General features: G+C 44.5%; 1 protein-coding gene across 3 annotated transcripts; it reads left to right on the forward strand.

Moving 5' to 3' along the window:
• Positions 1-3346: 3346 nt before the first annotated feature.
• ABHD14A (abhydrolase domain containing 14A) lies at positions 3347-16509 on the forward strand. Of its 3 annotated transcripts, none has more exons than XM_082214600.1 (5): positions 3347-3538; positions 8053-8329; positions 9588-9703; positions 12328-12563; positions 15257-16509. In XM_082214600.1, the coding sequence occupies exons 2-5, from the start codon at positions 8058-8060 to the stop codon at positions 15437-15439; spliced, it is 807 nt and encodes a 268-aa protein (XP_082070726.1). In that variant the 5' UTR covers positions 3347-3538; positions 8053-8057; the 3' UTR covers positions 15440-16509. The 3 variants fall into 3 exon arrangements, with proteins under 3 accessions (XP_082070726.1, XP_082070725.1, XP_082070727.1); XM_082214599.1 differs by lacking the exon at positions 3347-3538 and adding an exon at positions 3762-4364; XM_082214601.1 differs by lacking the exon at positions 3347-3538 and adding an exon at positions 5181-5343.
• Positions 16510-23849: the final 7340 nt, after the last annotated feature.

Consider the following 23849-nt stretch of genomic DNA (forward strand, 5'->3'; position numbering starts at 1 on the left):
GCGTTCAGGACTGAGGAGACAAGAAGATAATTTGAAGTACTTTGGGATTTGTTTTTAAAAAGCACAAGCCCAGACAAACTTGTTGGTTTAAAACATGACTGTGCAGGGAGTATATGCCAGTGGTGGGAAAAGCTGACCCTGAGTGGTGCCAGAGACAAATGCTCTGGATTACCTAACCCATCATAAAGACATCCATTCATTTTTACAGCCCTTTCCGGTTGTTCTGTAACTACCTAAGGGAGGGGGGAACACTCTAATTAAAAAGCCAGGTACAATAAAAGGGAAATTAACAGGGAGGAAGAAACGCTCATGGGAAGTGTGAGTTCAGGAAGTGCAAATTGCCACATAAAATGAAGTCGCCCACCTGTGGTTTGAAACAATTAAAGATTTGAAGTGCTAAACTGAAATCAACCCCCCCTTTTTTTTTTTTTGAAAAAACAATCAACAGGTACAATATGTTGTGGAGGTGAGGGGGGGATGATTAACAAAATCAACCCTCCTGGCAAACTGGGAATATCCCCTCATTCACCCAAGTTTAGGATATTCCACCATTCTTCAGCAGAGTTTCTTTTTGTATGATAAAAATGAGTGGCTCACATAAATGTAAACTAAGTTTTAATAATAAAGAAAACTAACAAAATAGCATGATGAGAGAAACTTCTACCATTCAATTTAGGCCCCCGTGTTTTTCTTACACAATATGCTTCAGCATCATTTCCAAGCTTTTCTCTGAAACCACAGAGACTAGGAACTTGGTTGTTCTCACATGGGTTTCCAATACAAACCAGCTTGTATTGTATAATAATATCACACACCGTGCATGTATGCATGTGATTTGCTGCAAAAGGGTTGAAATGTGAGAAATACAATACTGTGAGAAAACAATACACTTTTTCATGCGAGTGTAATTTGTAACTGGATCCATGGAAAGCTTGGCAGATTTCGGAACACACATCAGAATGTTTGAAAGGGAAGGCAGAAATGGTGGCTCTGCAATATTTAAGTTGAAATACGGGAACAGCAGGGGCAGAGGAAGGACTGAAAAGGTTGGTGGCTTGTCTAGTATCTTCTGCTTGTAAATTAGAATGCTATTGTATCACACGTATGAGTGAATTCATGAAAAATTACCATACACATCATACATCACTGTTGGTGAACGTTTACATAATTATAGAGTTCTGTAAAACTGCATTCAACATGTTACATGAACTTTAAATGCTAAAGGTTTTCTCATTATGCTTCTGTCTCATCAAAGTGATGGAAGTATTATATAATTGAGATTTTTCTCCCTTTCTAGTTTGTTTTTCCCCCTGGCAAGTTTTTTTGTACCTTTCACAGCTAGACCACAGGTGGAAATTCAATAAATGAACACCTGCACTGCTTCTGTTGTCAATGAACCTGGCATTCCAATCACAAATTGGAGTCTGATAGTCACTGCAAAGGAAGAGAATCATTCCAGTGAAGGAGAAATGTATTTTTGTGCTTTGATTGAATGAGTCGTGTACACTTTTAATGCCTATTAATGTGTTCATTCATGTATTGTATAAGAAAAGCTGGTTTGTTTGTTTGTTTGTTTGTTTTTGATAACCAGGCCAGGGGATCAGACTTCAGAGATAGCATTGTAAGTTTGGGAGGGATTAGAAAGGAGAGAGCCTAAATGAGTGCAAATGTTTCTTATTTTCAGCAGGCCACGTTGTGAAACACATCATTTATTAGCGAAACTACAGGTAGATGACTTGAGACCAGAGTGAGGGTTTGGAGATGATTCATCCCTATTGACACCCACCCCTTGCCAGGGAGACCAGGCAACCTGACTGTGGATGGAGAACCACAGACTGCAGTTTGAGTAAACGGAAAAGAAACATCCAGAATTGAGCTTTGGGGTTTGCACACCAACAGCATTTGGGAGGGAGGGTCTGGTTCTCTTTCTCCTTCCTGAGATATGATCTGGAAGCAGCAAATCTTAGAGTAGGTTTTCTGGAGCTTATCTTAATGGCTAGATAATGTGTGATGTTTTGGGGTGGGTGGGAGCAGATTAGTTTACACAAAGGCTAAAGAGCATTGTATATTTAAAGCATATTAGTAAAGGTAAAGGGACCCCTGACGATTAGGTCCAGTCGTGACCGACTCTGGGGTTGCGGCGCTCATCTCGCTTTATTGGCAGAGTACAACTTCCGGGTCATGTGACCAGCATGACTAAGCCGCTTCTGGTGAACCAGAGCAGCGCACGGAAACGCAGTTTACCTTCCCACCGGAGCGGTACCTATTTATCTACTTGCACTTTGACATGCTTTCGAACTGCTAGGTTGCAGTGGCGTAGCGTGGGGGGTGCAGGGGGGGCCGCCCGCCCCGGGCGCAACACCTGGGGGTTAGGGTTAGGGGGCGCAAATCCACGGGTTAGGGGGCGCAAATCCACGGGCTAGGGGGCGCAAATTACTTGCCTTGCCCCGGGTGCTGACAACCCACGCTACGCCACTGCTAGGTTGGCATATTACTTCCCACCAAAGAATCCTGGGAACACTTAAGATTATACAACCTTCTAAAATCAGTGTATAATCTTACCCTATAATTATACAATAACAATTTAGCAATTCATGGGCAAGTGATTTTGAGTGCTCCAGTGTCTTCTTTCTGGGTGACTTAAGCTGTTTTTTCTTGACGTCCCATTGCAAGTTAACAGAGCTTGCACACCATTTTCCAGAAACTGAAGCATCTTATAATTCCAGGGTTCTTAAATGCTGAACTTTGGAGCACACAGAACTGCCCCCCCCCTCCTTGGTGTTCTTCCTGCACACCTTCTTCAGAATGACCTTAGGAGCCAATCCTCAGTGGCCAATTCACCTCCTTTCACTCTGATTAGCGTCTCAATTGCTAAAAAGCACCCCCTTCTTGCTCATTGGGTGGCTTGCTGATGCTGGATGCAGGCACCCTGCTGCAGAAATAATAGCAGATCTTGAACCCCACCATCACAACTGGACCTCAGGTTGTAAGTCGCTTTTACTTTCTGCAAAAAGTACTAACGAATAAGTGCAATTAATAATAAGTCACATTTGACAGTGTCTTTGCACCCAAGGCAGATTTGGGCTGGGGGGGGCACTCACTTGGAGTTTTGGATGCATGAGTTGGCACAGCCCAAAGCTACTGTGGGGTACACACGTACACACACACAGAGTTCCTAATTTGCCATCGCGATCTGCGATCATCGTGTATTCATGAGCATACATGCATATGAATATGCATAAGGCAAGCAGGGGATCTCCCGCCCTCCGCAGCTGACCAGGCCCCGACCACGCCTTCTGCGTCGCTCCTGCCCGAGACGCCGCGTAGTCCCTCCTCCGGCCGCTAGGTGTAGCCTTCCGCCTGGAGGAGAAGGGCAAGGCACGCAGGCCGACGGCTTCTTCTTCTGCTAGGCCCCGTGGAAGCGGGGCGGGGAGGCTTCGCCGTGGCGCCATTCGCTCCGAGCCAGCCGGGTCGAAGTGTGTCGCAGGGGGCGGGGGAGGAGGCAGGACGCAGCTGCCGCCGAGGCTGCTAAGTGAAGGTACCGTCACGGGCCGGCCGGGCTGTCCTCTGGGCGGGGGAGCAAAGCGCTTGCCGGGCTCGCTCGCTGGCTGCCTGCAAAGCTCGTGGCTGGCAGAGGAGAAGCTTCCGCCGCCGCCGCGCGCAGGGACTGTAGGGGTTGGGGAGCTCGGATGTGGGGGAGACCAGCCGGCCAGACCCGCCAGGAGGGGGTGGGGGAGAGAGAAGTGGGGGTCAGAGTTGGCTAAGAGACTCTCCCGCCTCCTCTCTGCAAGGTTTTGCATCGAAGGAGGCGAGAAGCCTAGCTTGGTTGTTGCTAAGCGCCGCGCAAACCCTTCTTTGTTTACTTCAGGAATTTTTATTCCTTTTCGTTTTAACTCCGCAGCGGCTTCACCTTAAACGGCAAAAAGCACACTCCTCCATGGCAAAGAACGCCCTCCCTTCCTTCCCGATTCTGCTATACTGTATTTAGTTTATTGGGATTTTGACCAGGCCCCCAAGACCATTGAAAATGTATACCTATTTGTTATCTCTGAGGGAGTTTTCCAAAAGAGGGATGGAGCAGGTGACATTTTGGGGCTCCCTGGTTTTGCCTCCTCCTTCCTTTTTAAATCTATGAGCACCTGTGGCTGCAACTACATGGGAGACTAGTTTGCTGAGTAGGACATCTGGGGGTTCTGGGATGTGGATGTTGGCATGCATATAATAATACAATTGCCATAACAACTGACAACTCAGTTTTGCATCTGTGTTCAGCAAGTGTCCAGTTAGGGTTTCCTCAACGGAGGTGCCTGCTTCATGCTCCTTTTTGTGTCACTGAAGGAATTGGAGGAGGGGAAAAAGGGAAGGTGTGTGTGCAAGTGGGAGGTTAAAAAAAAAAGGCTTGTAAACAAGGGTGTGTCTTGCTATACTTAACCAGGCAGGAGCAGTGGGAAGCTGTGTGCTTGTCCCGGCAGGAATGGTCTCTGCTTCTTCTTGAGGTTGTTAATGTTTCCTCTTTGCTGAGGTGAATGGCTGGGGCTCAGAGGCACCCAAGAGATAGGAGCGCTATGCTCCTGAAAGACGGTGGAAGAATCCGTCGGGTGCACCTCTCTTCGTCCGTGGCAAATTCAATACAAGAGCTGTTGGAGCAGATAATATCTGAGCGGGATGCTTTAGGTCAAGCCCTGGCTTCTCTCTCGGCTGGACTGGCCAGGCTGGAGAAGCACCTGGAAGAGACGGACCGTCGGGTAGAAGCTCTGGAAACAAAGGTGGTGTCCACGCAAAGCTGTGTTGTCAAACACTCCACTCTGATGAGGGAACTGGCGTTAGGGCGCCTGGTGGCCGACCGCAGGCTGGAGAGCCTAGAGAACAGAGTGCGAGCTCGGAACTTAAGGGTCACTGGTGTCCCAGCAGCTGTTGGAGATGTCAACCTCATTCCGTACCTAGAAAATCTGATGCCAGCTGCCTTGGATTTAAATGGGAAAGAGGTTCCCATCTGCATTGAAAGTGCATACCGTCTCCCAGCAAAGCATGCCCACGAGGGTAGTGGCAGTACAGTGCTAATAACTCTCTCAGATGTACGCCATCGGGAGAGGATACTGAACGCACCGTGGGCTTCCCAGACAACAAAGTTCAACGGACACAAGGTATCCTTCTTTCCTGACCTCAGCCCTGCCACGTACGCCAGGCGGAAGCATTTCGTTGCACTCAAGCAACAGTTCCTGAAGGCAGGAGCTCGGGCTTACGTCTTGAGCCCTGCAAAGTTAAAGGTGGTGCACCAGGGAAAAACCTACATCTTCAAGGACAGCAAATCTGCAGCCCAGCTGCTGGATAAAATCCAACAAGGTAGCTGGTGAAAGGTTATGGTGAATAAGGATAAGTCTTGAAGGATAAATTGAAATCTGAGCCAGGAAGCTATGGCCCTTCTTTCTTACAATTTTGAATTTCTCACTAGTGTGCAGCTTTGTTTTGACTATCTCTGTCCCTTCTTTATTTTGAGTAAAAAGTAGTTAGTAACTGATACAAAGGAATGAAAACTAGCTAAGATTTACCATCACCGCAAGCCTTGTGAGGTATGCAATATCTTGGGATAGCTTCTGTGAAAGTTGTTTATTCCTGTGAAGGAAGGTTGCAGCATTTGGGACTCTTCAGTTTAGAGAAAAGGCAAGTAAGAGGTGGCTTTATAGAAATATGCACAGCATGGAAAAAATGGATAGATAAAAGTTTTCCTCCCTTTCTCATAACACTAGAACTTGCGGAGATCCAGTGAAGCTGGATGTTGAAAAATTCAGGACAGATAAAAAAAGCACTTCTTCATGCAGTGCATAGTTAAATTATAGAAGTGGTGATGGGTACCAACTTGGATGGCTTTGAAAGAGGATTAGACAAATTCATGGAGAAGTCTAGCAGTGGCTACTTTCTATGGTGACTGTGCTGTGTCTCCACAGTTTGAGGCCGTACTGTTTCTGAATACCAGTTGCTGAAAATCAGCAGCACGTTTTGAAACATCTTCGGAATCTGGGGTCCTTTCCCTCTTTTGCCTCCCCCTTATCAAGGTGTGTTCTGTCTCACAAAATGTTACTGCAATTTCCGTCATCCCTGACTGTTGGTCATTCTGGTTGGGGCTCATGGGAACAGGAATCCCCCCCCCTTCCTGCCCACTGTTGAGTGAGCTGCACAGGACCTCTTGACCAGGGCTGGGGAACTGAGGGCCCACCAAATGTTAGATTCCTGCCCCTGTTTCATTGCCCATTGGTAATAGCATGTAATGATATGATTAAAATGCTGTTTTACCAGAGAATAGTGATATGACGGTTCACTCACTGACAGCTGCAATATTAGCTGTAACTACGAAATAGAACAAATATCAGTCTGCCTTCCCTGGAGAAAAGGCTCCTAAGAGTGTAGGATATAGTTTATGGTTGAATTAGCTATTATCGTTAGAATTAAGGAAAGGGAGATTTAAGAGGCAATGCATTTACTAAAAAAAAAAATGAGCCTTTTCAATGTCTACTGGAATGTTAAGAGTTTAGGATCATGTACAGCCTTAGGCACTATAAGGAGAAGTGTAACTTTGTTTTCTATGGGAACATGTTTCCTATGGGAATAACAGCCTAATGATAAACAAGCCAACCAATGAGAGTCCGTTTAGAGATACCAGCTATTCCATTTGGCTGCAAAGTTTGTATTATTTGTTACATTAGGTATATTGCATTATGCTTGTTGAACATGTGTGTTGTGAGTCAGCAAAATAAATTTTGAAAAAACCTGGGGGGATTTGGAAAAGGTATTGGGAAGAGGCAACAGAGGGACACCTAGCAGGCTCCCTCTGGACGGGTATGAGAAAGGTGGGTTGCAAACGGGGAGAGAGAAAAGAGGATTGAGTTGTCACCTTTTCACTAACAGGTCTCCTGTGCAATAATAACTGTGTGAGTCGCTGCTGAATTTCTGCATTCATTAGCATAGAAATCCAGTAAACTGGGGAGTGAAACGCATTTCTGAATTTTTGCCATTTGTGTGCTGATAAAAACACGATAGGCCAGCCTTCTAGACAGACCCTGACCACTGTGCTGGGGAAGAGGCATGGTGCAATATACATTCTTTTTATTAATGGCAGGTTGTCAGTGCCAGTTGCAGGTTTTGGAGAGCTCTCAGTCAAGTTATCATTAGTACCCTGCCTCTTAGTACAGGCCCAACCTTCTCATTGTTTCAAGCTGCTGCTGTACTTCTTTTCATTGTTACTGTGTGCCCATCTGCCATGATGTGAGCAAGCAGGCAGTTGTTTACTCTGCCCTCTGTAGGTGAGGAGCACAAGTGCAGAGCGCTTGGTTGGGGCCCATTGAAAGTGTGGCCCATGCCAGCCCACCTTTTTTCTTTGTCTGGTGTAAAATCAGAGTGGCAGCCCTTCTGAGTGCCAGGGCAAACAGTGAGGGAGTGCCATTGTGCTCATGCCCAGGTTGTGGGCTTACCAGTGGCATCTAGTTGGCCACTGCAGCAAATGGGACCCAGCAGAGCTCTTCCTGGAGGATGTACTGAAAATGTGTAGAAGCAGGCTGAAGCATTAGTAGAACTTAATTGTTCTTAAGCTGCTTGGGCAATTGCAACTTTTGGGCTCAGCCTACCCAGCTCCAGCAGGTATCGTAAAGACTTGGAGAATATCACTGATGCAGGGACAAACTTGAAGTAGCTAATGTTGAGCAAGATGGGGTATCTTGGGTTCTCTGAACCTCTCAGCAAAAGGACTAGGTTTCTGTGGTACAAAATCAGAAGAGGTTTTGGGGATATACGGTTCCCACACTGAACCCGGATCAAAGCACCACTACCCAGTGGGATCATTTTATTATTTATTTGGAGTATGCATGCTGTTACAGAGAAAGCCACATGCCCAAAGAGAGGCTACTCTGGACACAGCCTCCTTAATTTTTCCTGAGCCTTTACCCATTGTAATCCTGCAATTTGAGTTGCTGTATAGAGTTCACCTGTTTCCTTGCCCGTGTTCAAATTCTCTGATCCTAGTGGTTTCTCTTCCTTCCTTTCTGTCTCAAACTCTTTCAGAAAAGATGACTATGACTTTGATCCGCAACAGGCTGGGGCTGCTGGTCTTAGGAGTCCTTGTCACCTTCGTCCTCTACCTGTTGCTGCCGGCAATCCAGCATGAGAGATTCACATCCTCGGTAGACATTCCCAAGCCACGGGCTATGGAGGAAGAAATGAATAAGGGTCAAGGCACAGGCAACATCACCATCTTGACAGGGACAGTCCTGCAAAATCCCTCTGTTTTCTTTAGAGAAGCTGTACAGGTACAGAAAGATGGGCCACCCTTCACTGAAAGGTAAGCCCCCCCCCCCAAACTCTGACTGTAATGAGATAAAATGGCCCTTGTCACCTTAATTAATAAACAAGTTCCATGGCAGCCTGTCCATACTGACAGTTTGCAACTGCATCAGCTTAGGTTATGATTCTAGTAGTGAGTCCTCATGCAATAATATGACTACTAGAGACAAAACAAATTTTGACAAATTGTTCTTCCTTTGATCCAGCAGTGCATTCTGTGCCTCTGCAGATACGCAAGCACTTGTTGACTAAACCAAGATGGCTGTTATTCAAAGCATCTTTGAATTAAAACTATCCTGGTAGCTGCACTTCTGCTGCTAAAAATGATCCTTCAGCACTTGGGAGAATAAATACATTTTGGCTTTTCAGTTACTTTTCCACTTAGAGGTACCAAAAGATGACTGTTACGATGGTGAAGTATCCAGATCTAGACTTTACCTCTGGGTCAGCTGTTTCACAGATCTTTTTGTTTCTTTCCAGCAAAGTGCAGAAATGTTCGACGTAGCAATAGCCTGCTGAGTCTTGCTGATGCTGAAGTTTTCCTCCTATGTTTGTTGTGCTAACCTATTGGACTTTTCAGGTGGTAGCTTTATTGTGCAAGTCCTAGTACGTTATTGCAGAAGATCCAAACACCTTTTTCCTCAGCTAGCACATTTGTTGTAAAGAATCTCATTTTCCCAGCTGTCAAGCACAATATTTCAGCACTAAAGAGATAGATAGATTCCACCCTTGTCAGACCCAAAGCAACTAGATAATTTTATGTAAAGCTGCCAGTTCCCAAAGTTTTGTAAACTATTACCTCAGATGAGGAAATCCTTTCTCTTTCCAATATTTCACTAACAAAATCCTTGCTGTTAGTCATATAATGTAATCATTTCTCACTTTCTTTGACATGAGTTCTTATTGGTGAGTGCTGGTGACATCTATGGTAACGATCTGCAATCCTCATTCCCAATAATCACACCTATAAAATATTTTACTTTCATTTTTCTGTGTTGGAGAACCTGAGTACTGTTTACTATGCCACTGTATCTCAAATATGTGTATATCCTTTGCTGCAGTCCTGTGTTACTCTCTTCCTCATTTACATTTAATTCTAGGCTGTGTGCAGCTCAGTAGCGCTGGAGTGTGTATATACCCTCCCTTTCAGAAAATCTTTACTGCTTTCCCACTCCCATCCAGGCTATCATTACTTCTGTATTTGTTGTTTGTTTCTTCATTTGCAAATAGACTATACACTCTGTTTCCTTTCCCAGGTTGGCAGTGATCTTCCTGCATGGTCAGTCCTTCAATTCCAAAAAATGGGAAGAATTGGGGACACTAGCTTTACTTTCTGAGAATGGATATCGTGCAATAGCCATTGATTTGCCTGGTGAGAATAAGCTGCAGACTTACCCATGTTGGAGCTTTATGTGCTCATCAGGGAGAAATAACATAAAAATGTGTGTATCTAACTTCATCACTGGCACTTTAGTTGACAGTGAGCAAAGGTATAAGAAAAAGCACCACTTACTGTGTTCACTGAACTACTCCCACATAACTGGGGCAGGGGTAAAGGTTTGGCGTGCAAGGGTGTTTGGGGAGAGGTAGTACAGTGGTACATCGGGTTACAAACGCTTCGGATTACAAACTCTGCTAACCTGGAAGTAGTACCTCGGGTTGCAAACTTTGCCCCAGGATGAGAACGGAAATTGCGCGCCACCAACGGGAGGCCTCATTAGCAAAAGCACACCTCATGTTAAGAACGGTTTCGGGTTAAGAACGGACCTCCAGAATGAATTAAGTTCGTAACCCAAGGTACCACTGTACCTCATGGGGGGGGGGGGACGTGTCATGCTTCTCCTGGGGTAGTTTGTCTATCATTGGTCCCGACTCCGTACTCAGCTCTCAGCTGAGGCTCCTAGAAGCTGTCAGCATGCAACAGCAGCCACAGCCCAGGAGCAGCTTTGACTGGCCATCTAACCAGGTGAGGGTAGCTGATGGGTCTCAAACCCTCAGTGAGTTTGGGACTTTCCCTCCATACAAAGACAAGCTTTGGCGAATTGATCAGATGAAACCAATAGTGGCTCCTACAGTCAAGGCGGCGGTTTCTGCTCATGTTGTAGAGGAAGTGAGGGGCAGACTGGGCTAGTCAGTCTGGGAAGGTAGCCCTTCTTGGACAAGGAAAACTCTGGTCCTAAACCTTCTCTGTTTTGTGGGATATCTTCTGGAGAAGAAAAGGCTAAGGAGTAAATCCCTAAGACAGTTGAATGGCATCTTGTACGCCTCATTCTGGCAACTCCTGTAGCCAGGCTGGTGCCAAACGTAGTGCTGTGCTGTCCTTTGGACCACATCAGCAAGGCCGAGAGGAGGGTCTTGTTGTCTGGGCAGCCCAAGACCTTCACACACACTTCCCAGGCCTGCACCCTGGGGAGGTTACTTTGGTGCTGCTAACGCAGCAGTTTGACTTCACCCCAGAGGCACACTCCATTGTCTCTCAAGGCAGATGGATGCCAACAACTGGTAAAGCAGTGGTGGCCAAACTTGGGACTACAACTCCCATCATTCCTAGCTAACAGGACCAGTGGCCCGGGATGATGGGAATTGTAGTCCCAAAACAGCTGGCGGGCCAGTTTGGCCACCACTGTGGTAAAGGGATCCTTAACTCCTTCACAACATGAATGCCACAGAAATAAAGGACCTGCCAAAATCCCTGTCCCATCAATCACATTGGGGGAAAAGTGACTGAAGTACTGTACAAAGTCAGGCAGTTTTCTTGAGTTCCCCAGCCGTTAGACTATAACTCACATCATTCCCAGACAGCTTAGCCCAATGGCCATGAATAAGCCAGTTATACTGCTGGCTGGCAAATGATTGCCTAGAAGATCTTCCATGAGGCCACCAGATTCCAATGATGCTTTCAGTGTTCTTTGATCTTAGGACCCTAGATGCTGTTGGACTACAGCTCCCATCATTTCAGGGTGCTGTAAGGTCTGTGACGAATGAGACAAGGGAAAACAGCACTGCCCATCTTTCTTGGATATATTCCTCTTTCAGGCAACACTGTTCACTAGAGGGCAATGCTTGGTCCCTGCTCTGGGATTCTTTGTCATAGTTACTCATTGCCTTGGAGATGTGACAGAACTAGCCTAGATAAGTTTGGCTTGCATTAGAGCACAAGGTGGCTGCTAATTAGCAGTAAGCAGTGACCTATGATTTGAAGGTTCTTTTTGCTTAGTGGTATAAATTTTAGACAGATCGCTGCATCTTCTCCAAAGGAAGCCAGAAGTAATTGCTAGTAAGTTCAGGATGAAAATTAGTTGGTTTAGCAGCAAAGCCATGTAGTTATCTCTCCTTGAATGTTCAGCTTCCTTGAGTCTTCGTTTCATAGGAGCTAAACTCAGCTCTGCATTTTGCAGCAAACCTCAGTGCTAGTGGAGTGATTTCTCCCCCCACCCCACACACTTAATGCTGGTGCAGGTTCTTTAAATGACAATGATGCTTGCATTCATAATCACTGCATTTTTGAGAGAAGGAATCAAATATGTTGGTAATTCCTACCATAGCACTGTAAGGTAATTCAATAATATTGCTCCCATAATACTGAGAGGCTGTGACTTGCAGGAGACCACCTTATAGATTACTTGGTTGATTTGAAATGGAAGGCGCTTGGCTCATGGCTCACCCTCTTAACCACTAACTAACTAAAGAAACCACCACTGGCAAAGATCAGTTAACTCTGTCTCTGCAACCTTCCTAAGACCCTGATTGTCCACAGGATTGGACAGAGGAAAACCATCCTCTTGAGGAAAGAACCTAGATCTGTGTGCTTAACAAAGTGATGATAGTGGCCTGAGCTTGTGCAAGGCATAGTTTTCTTCAGTTTGGGCAATGGGGATCAGTTGGTAAAGTTAGTAGCTGGAATCAGTCTCATGTTTTTCCACCAGTGCATGTTGATTGTTGCCTGTGTGTGTCCTGGCTGTCTTAATTACCCCAGTTCCTTCTGTTTCTCAACAGGCTATGGGGAGTCCCCAAGCTCCAGCGCTGTTGAGACAGCACAAGGCCGTGTTGTTTTCCTGCAGCAAGTCTTCAAGGAGTTGGGACTCCAGCAGCCTGTTTTGATAAGCTCTTCCATGAGTGGTCGCTATTCTATTCCGTTCCTTCTGGCTAGTGGGGAGCAGCTGAAGGGCTTTGTGCCCATTGCACCTGTAGGCACCAAGGACTTCACTACTCAGCAGTATCAGCAGGTCAAGGTAAGAGAGAGGGAGCTGTGTCACGGTGTCCCTTCTAATGTTGTGGCCTGCAGCTCATTTGATAAAGATATAATGGGGGCAAGTCTTAGCACACGATTCTAGTGGTGGAGCGGAAAAAGTGAATGTCAGCCTAGCCTTCGTTCACAAGTGCATCTCTCATGCTTTGAAGGGAACCTGTGTAAAACCAATAATGTGTACACACAGCAGGTACAGAATTTGGCATAACATCTGGCATCCCAGGGAAGTTGACCTTCATTGTTTAGAAGGAAGCTTTAGGCCTGCTTGACTTTTTTGCAGGGGGCGGGGAATGGAATACATACTGGATTAAGGATAAGAAATTTCAGGAAAATAACAGAGTTCAGTAACTTTGAACAGCTTCCAGGCTTTTCTGCCTCCTTGGGTTTTAGTTAACCATTTTTACTCAGAGTAGATCCATTGAAATCAATGCTTATGACTAACATTATTTTTAAAGGTTCTACTCTGAGTAAAAGTTAGTTTAATACAGCCTCTTGTCTCTGTTCCTGGTTAGGCATCTTTCCCACCATTCCATTCTGTCTCTGCCTTTTGCTGCCTCAGTATTAACTCTTCTGTAGAGTGGTACCTCGGGTTAAGAACTTAATTCATTCCGGAGGTCCGTTCTTAACCTGAAACTGTTCTTAACCTGAAGCACCACTTTAGCTAATGGGGCCTCCCGCTGCTGCCGCGCCACCGGAGCACGATTTCTGTTTCCATCCTGAAGCAAAGTTCTTAACCCGAGGTACTATTTCTGGGTTAGCAGAGTCTGTAACCTGAGGTGTATGTAACCTGAAGTGTATGTAACCCGAGGTACCACTGTATATGGAAACAGTTTCTTTAGGTACGGAAATGTATGCTCTCTTGTTTCATCCGCCTGATTCTGGGTGCAACGCTTCTGCAGAGCAGAAGATGTACAGGACTCCACCCAGATTACAATGAGAACAGGTTCTTCTCTCAGTTGCACTGGCCTACCTACTCCTTATAGCAAGAGGCAGCCACTGTGGTTCCCATCGGGTGTTGCAGACAACATTCCTGACCGCTGGCCATGCTAACTGGGGCTTATGGGAGATGTCGTCCACAGCATCTGGAGGGCACTTCATTTGCTACTCTTGTACATCTTTCTTCTGTGCCAACACGTTTTGTACATTTAGTCCCTCACATGAGCGTGCAGTCATGTAAGTTTGTAATAATGTATTCCTTTGGGAGATACTTGGTTCCCAACATCCTCTTCTGCCTGAAGGTCTCTAGGTAGACTTTCTGCTTTGCATCTTGGCAACAGGCACACTTGTTGAATCAGATTTATTTGGTGTACATTGAAATGCATAATTAGGAAGGAGATGTGGAGCTTTGCAAAAGTGAAGTGATGATGAGCGTTGCCAGGCATAGCAATCACCCTGGCTTCATAATCACAAAAGAAAGAAGCTGGTGGAAATAAGCCCTGTGGCCAGTCGCTTGGCCATTGTGTTAGTCCAGATGATGTATACAGCATGGTATGTAGCTGACCATATGGGACAGTAGTGCATCAAACACCGGCTGTCCTATCTCAGTTAACTCTCTCTCTCTCTCTCTCTCTCTCTATATATATATATATATATGCAGGTTTTTGTGTCTTCGGGTGTCTTCCCGTGTAAGAGTCGGGGTGTCTGTGCGACGTTTCGACGAGGTCTCACTCGTCATCTTCAGGCTGGTGCTTTCGGCTTCTTGTTACTGGAACAGAGCCAAGCTGGAAGGTTTCCTCCCCGTAGAGGTGAGATATTTGCTTTCGTAGATTTTCACGGGTACAGGAATGCAGGTTTTTCGGCTGGTGCTTTCGGCTTCTTGTTACTGGAACAGAGCGTCGAAACGTCGCACAGACACCCCGACTCTTACACGGGAAGACACCCGAAGACACCAAAACCTGCATTCCTGTACCCGTGAAAATCTACGAAAGCAAATATCTCACCTCTACGGGGAGGAAACCTTCCAGCTTGGCTCTGTTCCAGTAACAAGAAGCCGAAAGCACCAGCCTGAAGATGACGAGTGAGACCTCGTCGAAACGTCGCACAGACACCCCAACTCTTACACGGGAAGACACCCGAAGACACCAAAACCTGCATTCCTGTACCCGTGAAAATCTACGAAAGCAAATATATATATATATATATATATGCCTTTCCATATCTGAATATTGTATGAGCTGCTGCTTTATGGAAACCCAGTCAGATGGACGGGGTATAAATAATAATTATTATTATTATTATTATTATTATTATTATTATTATTATTATTATTCTCATCAGGTGAGAATCGAGGGGGAATAGTACATCTGCAATTGTAAATCCCAATCTCAAACTTCCTACCAAGCTGATGATTGGCCCCTATAACCTTTTCACTTTCAGCTAAAATGTATATTATAAGGGTGCATAGCCTTATAGTAGTTTTCAATCTGCTGCTCTTTAATGTTCTGATTTATGTGTGCTTTTGTATGTCATCTTGAGCGCTTGCTTTGGCTGGAAAGGAAGCCCAGAAATGTTACAAATACATTTCCAGCAGAGCTTTCAAAGAAGCGTCCACAAGTGCCCATACATAAAAGTATGGCATTTCTTCATCCGCAGTGCTCCAGGGATTGTACTTCCCATGCTCACTTCCACCAGGCCTATTAGAACATTACTGATGTGTTAATGTTTTGATCTCTCTAGATTCCAACGTTGATTATCTATGGAGAGCGTGATACTGGCTTGGGCACTCAGTCTCTTCAGAGCCTTCAACAGATTCCCAAATCCAGAGTTGTCATGCTCCTTGGAGCTGGCCATGCCTGTTACCTTGATAAGCCTCAGGAGTTCCACAAAGCACTCCTGAACTTCCTCGGCGAGCTGAAGTGATTGTGGTACTCTGTATATCTGCCCTGCCCTGCCGATCTCTTCCTGGGAAAGAATTAAGACTGAACCTTTGCCATGTCGCTGGGGTACTGTGTGTTTGAATCTGTTTCTCCATATTTAAAAGGGCTGTAGGACTTGCTGACTGTTGACAGGGAATTGCTTCTCCCTGCTTGCTCTTGAGGCTGCTTTTGTTACGACTGCTCCAGGCTTGACTGTCTGAATCCTGCAGAAATATTGGAACAAGGCTACATGGAGCAGAGTGACACCGTTTTCAAGCTATTTGTTGTGACTGTGCCTGGAGAACTTGATCTGCACATCGCTGTCAGCCTCTTGCCCCATTTTTAAGAACTGATCCCTCTGGACAATGATGCAACTTCAGCACCAGTTTCTTCTTTCAGGAGCACAAGCAGCCCATGTTACATCAAGGCCGCACTTCTCCATCATCAGCTGACTACTTCAACTGGTGTGTACACTCCTGTTTTAAGGATTGAGTGTTTTCTACATGTATGTTGTTTTACTGCTCTCCTCTTTCTTGGAAGGGATCTCCTCAAACTTGCCCATCAGTGGAAGGCAACTAAGTGGGCTGCTGTGCTGAATTGTGGCACCCCAATAAGATGAAGAGAGTGTGTGTCCTTGTTTGGAAGATCTGAACAGGAACAAACCACAGCAAACACTAATATATATGAAATTGGCCAGGAGGCCTTTGAGGGACTTGGGGGAATTCTTTTTCTTTCTTTTTTTCTTTTTCTCCTCCTTTTCTTTTCTTTGGAAAAGCACTATGTTTAAATGTCTGTTCCATTTAACTTTTGGTGATAATTGTGATGCCTTGGGAACCCAGCTGTAACAAGTTGGCTGGTTGTGGGTGATTTTGTTTTGTTAGTGTTACATAGATGATCACCCAAGAAAGAGGAGGTGCGGGATAGAGGGGAAACGATGCTACAAGGTTTTCAGGGAATGTAGCCCATATGTCAGGGTTGTGGCTGATTGCTTCTATTTGGTGTCATAAGCTGTTTAGGGATACTTTTTTTTAGTGTTGCACAACTGCTAAGGGTCAATAAATAATTTGTACAGATCTTGTTGGGTGTATGTGTACACACACATGCTAGGTAGAGACTGGGTGGAGCAAGAAAGCCTTGCCTTGAAGCAGCATACAGTCACACCTTGGTTGCGAACGTGATTTGTGCAGGAGGCATGTTCACAACCCGCAGCATTCGCAACCCACAGCGCCACATCTGCGCACACGTGTGATGCAATTTGGCGCTTCTGCGCATGATGTCATTTTGTGTTTCTGCGCATGCACGAGCGCCAAAACCCAGAAGTAACCCGTTCTGGTACTTCTGGGTTCGGCACAGTCCACAACCTGAAAACGCGCAACTCGCAGCGTTCGCAACCTGAGGTATGACTGTGCATGCTTATTTGCTAGTTGTCATAGAAGATGGAAATTTCCCCTATACATTCCTGTGTGTTGGGGTCAGCTTACTCTCTGCTCATCCATGTGAGCAAATGTAGCTTGATCTATTCTTAGCTGATAACAGGATCCCTCCCCCTCCAACTCAGAGGATGCTCAACCTCTGAAGACTTTTCCAAATTAAGACTAAGAGGCCTCGCTGTTGCCAAAGACTTCAAAGCACCTACTACAAAGGAGCCACTGCCTTTGGCTTTATGATGCCTCACAAATTAAAAGCCTGATAACAGCTCTTGGGCATATTTGCGATACTACTACAACACAACTACTAAGCATGCCCCCCCCCACTCTAAGAAGACTTCACATGCCTTTTTAAAGCAACATCCCACCTCAGGTATTGTAAACTTGCACTAAACGTTAATAAATTCCCCTTAAAATATGTTCAGGTGATTGCCATCCTAATTCCTTTGCACACCAAACTGTTTAGGTTGAATTTATTTTAACTGCTGAGACGAATGAAATAAAAGGTTCTCCTTTGAGATTAAAGCAATTTAGTTGCCTACTAAGACACAGCAAACGTATGTTCAGACATCTGTGAGTAGAATATCCTCAGTGGAGTCTGAGAGTTTTGTGGATGACGTGTCACTGTGCAGACTGTGAGTGGTTTGAAAGCTAACAGTACAAAGTAGTAGGTAGCTGTTCTTTATAGAGCAAAGGATAGATCTGTCTGGTGAGTTTCTGCTTTGAAAACTAAATTCCATTGCTGAGCCCCTGCGAAGTAGGGACACTACAGAGATAGTTCTTGCTAACTTTCAGGTCTAAGTACTGGTGTTAGTTTAGCATGGTGTCTATCCTATCCTAGTTCTTTAAGAGCCAATGGCCTGTCTTTGGGTCTCTCATTCATCTAGCACCTTCATGCATTTCCAGCTGACTCCTACTCACCTTTTATGGGTAACTATTTCTGGTTGTGGTACAAGTACTCTTACTTGAAAAGAGATACTGATGGAGTGAATGTGCTGCACATTAGGATTGGATCTGCCTCACAGCCTCACTGGGAGTGGTGTGCTCTTTGAGGGATGGTGAAATTATAATTTACTGTGAGTAAAATTGACTATTACTTAATGTCTCTAGGACTTCTTAGTTGCAAAATGACATGGATGGGAATTGTCTTCTGCACTTTGGCTCTTACTCATAGAGACAGCCTAGAACTGGAAAGAATGCCAAGATTCAAAGGAGCTCGGAGGGGGGCAGGGTTAAATGGCACCAGATGCTCAAGATAATTATTAAAATGCTAGTTAGGCAACAGTGCACAGGATACAAAGTCCAACGCTTCATTTTCTTTCCTGCACATTAGATCACTATTTTACCAAGCCAGATTCCAGTTAGGAACATGGAATGCTAGGAGCAAAATAATGGATAGAGTGCCTGCTTTGGACATTACATGACAATATGTTTGCTGTATAAAATCAGTGCTTTTAAATGATGGCGTGTATTTGACAAAATACAATGGATGCAAACTGTAGCCAGTTACAGCTAATTGCCATGACATGTGTCTACTACATTCTTTTCTGTGTTTACTGCTGCAAGCACAATAAAATCTGGAGCCGGAAGCACATCCCGGTGGATGTGCAGTATGAATACACATGCTGACCAGCTCCACTGGCCAATTGTGTATCTCCTGTACACATGCAAATCTGTCTATATGCTACAAAAATATGAATTGGTCCTTAAAACATGGCCTTTTTAGTATGTAACAGAAAAAGTATAAGCTTAATTTTATAACTTAGTTTTTTTAGAAACTTAGAACACAACCCTTGCATAAATGGGGAGATTCCTGTAATAAACGACGTTCCTAGGATTCTTTAGGAGAAGCCACAACAGTTCACTGTTATAAAACCAACAAATACATTTCAAGAATAGTCCTAAAAGTGATTAGCATCCAATCTGGTTTTCAGAGTAATTCTCTTCTACTCTCAAGCTTTAAGCCATTCCTCCTACTTTGAGTTGTTGGCCAGGAGTAAAATAAGAGCTAAAATCCAGATGATATTTCCAGGGAAGGATTCTCACTCAGAAGTGGGGTTGTTGGTAGAGAAGGCTCCAACATGCTCCTTGAAACAGAGTCCTCAGCCAGTCTGTTGCTGCAGCTCTTTGTCATTCACCTAGATGGGAAATGCTTCAGGCTGCCCCCTTCTGCCCCCTGGATCTTCTGAGTAAGTATCCTAAGTGAACTGCACACCTACAAAAGGCAGCAGCAAAGCCTTGCTGGAGGAAGAGGGTGGCTAGTCCTGAGAGTCCCAAACACTGTTACAAGATTCCTGCCCCTGGCTCTCAGGAACCCTAAATAGGAGCACTCCCGTTAGGAGCTGGGGATATGTACTATTATAGTTTACTGACTCGACTGGAACAGTCATCACATTGATAGATCAAGTATCTTCACTATACAGATGGTTTGCATATGCTAACATTGATTTTAGTCAGCCACGTAAGGAACCAACTGAAACTCTTTTAACAACTGCTTTCATAAATTGGGATAGAAGCTTAGTGTTACTTAACTTTTGCCATCCTGCCTACGTCAGGTTCAATAATATGCAGAAACTTCAATGCCTGCAAATGGGACATGAGCCCATATTCTCTTTGTGATTAACATACCAAACAAATATCTCTGTTATTTTGGCAACCAACAAAAGTTGGAAAGAGATGGCCCTGCCTAAAACTATTTTATACTTGTTATAGTCCTCTGCTTTCCATTGCTACTTCTTCTTCAGGGCATTGCTCTTAACTAGTTCAGCATGTAACAAAGAGGAGCTGCTGGAGATAAACTAATTCAGTGGCTTACAATAGTGCAATGTGTAAAAATTAAATAGGAGTAATTGCTCAAGGGAGCGTTGACCCTGAGCAGGGAAGATAATGGTGGTGTGTTTGAATCTGAATGACAATAAGCCTTGAGTAAGGTTTTTAACATTTGAGGTATTACTCTTCTCAATGGAAATCTGATAGATAATACTACACATAAAAGGAGCACATTGACCCTCAGAGGAATGAAAAACATAGTATCACATTGCATATAACCTGGCTATTGAATCTGTAAATGGCTAGTTAAGAGCTAGTTAAGTGGGATCACCATTTTTATTCAGGCTTCTGAAAGAAGTGTATATGCTTGCAATCAGTGGGAAACGCCTGCCTTTTCTACACCAGTAGCTTGCAATGCCAGCATAGATGTGCTACATAGGATGGGTGAGAATGTATTTCTTTATCAACAGATAAAATGCTATCTTTGTTCTTGCTATGCCTGCTGCACCCAGCACTAAAAATCTTACACTCTGTGGATATGTGATATTTGTCAGATTGGATTTGCTACATATTCTTTGTTCTACCTGGTGTTTCAAGCACCCTGAACAACATGAAATGAATGAGAATTGCAAGCAGCTGTACCCTTCCAGAGAAACAGAACTTTTAAGAGGCCTGCGCAGACTCACCCACCCAATGGAACTGGAAATTGGGCACTGTGTGAACATGACTCTTTAGAACAAACACTCAGTCTTGCACACAGCGAGTATGGGATGACACTTAAAATTAAGAGCATGGTACAGCAAGTGCTGCAGTACTGAGTGAGGACAGTGACCTCAAGAGGTTCTGGGAAACACAACATGCAACCATAATGAATTTGGGAAGCTGCCTGAGAACTTAGGGTAATAGGATATGCACTGTCATAGCTATAGTGCCATCAAAGGACTTCGGCTGTGCAACATTCATTTGAAGATCTACTGAAGATCTGCAAGGACCTCTGCCCTTCCTGGCTGATTAAAGCCATGGTGTGGAAAGTCAGGTCCAGGGTATTACAAATGCATCATTGCACGATGTGGTGGGGCCAACCATGCTTAAAGAGGCAGTGTTGCAGCCACTGCTTTAAAAGTCATCCTGGAGCCGGTGATGTGTGATGACTACTAGCCAGTTTCCAAAAACCTTTTTGAGGGGAAGGTGGTGGCAGAGCAACCACAAGTGTTGCCGGATGACACTGGTTATCTAGATCAACTTCAATCTGAGTTTAGATCTGGTTTCGGGACTGCGTAGGCCTTGATCACCCCAATGGATGATTTGTATTAGGAGGCGGACAGGAAGTACAACCTTCTCAGTAGCTTTCGATACCATTGACAATGGTATCCTCTGATTGTGGGGTGCATATCGGAGGCACTGTTCTACAGTGGTTCTATTCCTACCTGCACAGTCAAGTGCAGACAGTACCATTTGGAGAGTGCTCTTCAGCTCCCTGACACCTGTGCCATGGTATTCCACAAGGCACTGTGTTGTCCCCATGACTGCTTAACATCTATCTGAAGCTGTTAGGAGTGGTCATTAACAATTTTGGAGCACAGTGCCATAGGGATGCTGATGACATGCAACTCTATTTGTCCATAACGTCTGAATCAGGAGAGCCTGTGCAAGCGCTGGACCAGTGCCTTAATGCAGTGGTGGACTGGATGAGGGCCCTGAGAAGACATAGGCTACATGGGGAGGGAGTTCCTATGTCCAGAAGATAGGTCAGCTGTCTCTTCTGGATGGGGTTGCACCCCCCCCCAAAGGAGCAGGTGTATATCTTGGAGGTACTCACAGATGCATTCAAGTGACCTCTGTGGCTAGGAATGCATTTTGCCAGTTTCATCTGGTACACCAGCTGCAGCCATATGAGAAACATGAGAAAATCCAGACTGAGGGAGAGGAAAATGTGGAATGGAAGTGTTTTAGAGAAAAACGTTATATGGACAACCCATAATTAATGAAGGTATAGGAAACTTAACTATCCATGTTAAACAACAGTATGGATGAGCCCAGAGTCTAGGCACCAATATTCCCTTCCTGCTGATTATCTCTATGGTATGGGCAATGGTTGAAAGAACAAGGAGTACAGGAGGGCTTGCTGATTGACTGGGGTAACTGAAAGGAAGATGTGTCTAGTGCAGACATTTTGGGCATTTTAAGTGCACCAATCTCTGCTTCATAAAGTTCAATTTATAAATAATTTAGGAGAGAGAGTTGAAGTGTCACAAGGAATTACATCTCAAAGGGTTATGTACTGTGAAAACCATTATGCATTAAATATATGCAGTAGGAGTTTATTGTGGGTTGTTGTGCTCAGTAAGGAAAAGTAGGCTTTCGACCTGCGTTCCAGGGATATAAGAACTGCATCTGAAAATGTATGCAGCAATACTTTTCTTTTTGTGAAGTGTTACTAGTGTAATATTGGCTATACACAGATGAGAAGGTAGTTGATGTAGTGGCTAAAAATGTGGGCTGTGAGCCAGGAAGTTCTCAATTAAAATGTAGCATCAACCATGAGTTGGCTAGATTTTATTATATTTGGCAAGCCAGTTAATAGCCCCTCAACCTTCATTTGCAATCAGGCAAAGTATGCTCTGAAGGAGGTGGATTTGGACAAGAAAGAGGTTTGAGGGGACCAGTGTGACTGCTTAAAGTCCCTTAATGATCAGTGACCACCCACACCTTTTTAAAGGGGAAATTACAGGTAAAACGTTTGGAAAAGCTATGAAATAGCTGAAGATGATGGTTTATTTTTAAGCCACCATCCTCTTTCCCAGCAAGGATGGGGTCTCTGTGTGTAAAGCAACAAAGAACCCAGTTTGAATCTGACTGAGAGCATAGGACAAGTAGTCATGTATTTAAACAAGCATGCCTACTGTCTCCACACCATTTAACACCCCCCCCATTCATGGGAACTGTAGTTTATCCCTCACAGAGCTATAGTTCACAGCACCTTAACAAAAACTATTCAGGAGAAAAAGCAGCATGGGGCCCCTTCTGGACTGGAGTTTTGTATCAGTTTTTGTGTGTGTGCTGCAAACTGCTACTTCCTGGCTGCTTACCTCCAAAAGTTCTGTTTATTGCAAACAATACCTTCAGGGGCAAATAGAAGTGGATGCTTTTCAGTAGAAAACCATGAGCCTGGGGCTGCTGCTCCCTCAACATAACTAGTTATGTTTATTTAAACATATGCCACATGTAGCTTGGATTGAGAAAGAAAGGAGAGTTGTAGTTTAGAGCTCTGGAAGGTACCGTTTGGGGATGCTCTTTGGGTAGTGATGTAAGAGCATGACTGGCTGGGGCACCCCAGCCAGATAGGCAGGTTATAAATAATAAAATTATTATTATTGTTTAGTAAGACTATTATGCTATCTGCCTTCACCCATCTTTAGCTTGCTAATGAACTCACATGTGGCAAAAATGCTGTAGGTTTCCAGTGATTTCTCTTTCCAAAGAAATCCAAGTTCAGGTGAGTGCTGCCCTTGGAACTACTTGCCACTTGGTGCCAGACAATACTAATTTATAGGCATTTGTAAGGTTTTACAACAAAGGTAATGTGTGAAGCACTTTGAATGCTCTGAAGTACGAGACAACGTGCTAAGCATTATTTTCAGGATAATGGCTTAATTTCATTATCACCACACCACTCTTCTGACCCTCCGTTTCTGAGCCTTAATTTTAAACTCCATATTTCTACACATTACTAATCAAACTACATATTAAAAACTCAATATAGGATATTCAGTAAACAGGCTGAGAGCCATGGCAGGTAAAGTGAGTATAAAAATATGCTGCTGTGTCGGTATTCTGCCTCCTGGTTAAGCCTAAGCTTGAACTCTGCCCCTTTTCTTTTTGGAAGGGGCAGGAGTTCAATACAGCATAAAGAAAGTGATTAACTGAAACTTACACATATTTATGCAGAAGTAAGTTCCACTGGCTTTTAACAGAACTTACTTCCCCCAAAGGACTTGCGCCCTTAGTCACGAGCTAAAACTTTTCTCAGCAAAAGGTCTGGTGGGAGTAATCCAATATCCTTTCTTCTGCACCAGGGGCGCATTTTAGGTGCCCTCAGATTGTGGGAAGTTTTCTGAAAAGGACAATAGATTGATGGGCTCCCAAAGATTCATAGGAGCCAAATCCTAGGAGCCAAATAAAATGAGGGGACCAGGGTCCCCAAAGTTAATGGGCAAT

The sequence above is a fragment of the Podarcis vaucheri genome, assembly GCF_965113315.1.
Source record: "Podarcis vaucheri genome assembly, chromosome: 2".
Lineage (NCBI taxonomy): Eukaryota > Metazoa > Chordata > Lepidosauria > Squamata > Lacertidae > Podarcis > Podarcis vaucheri.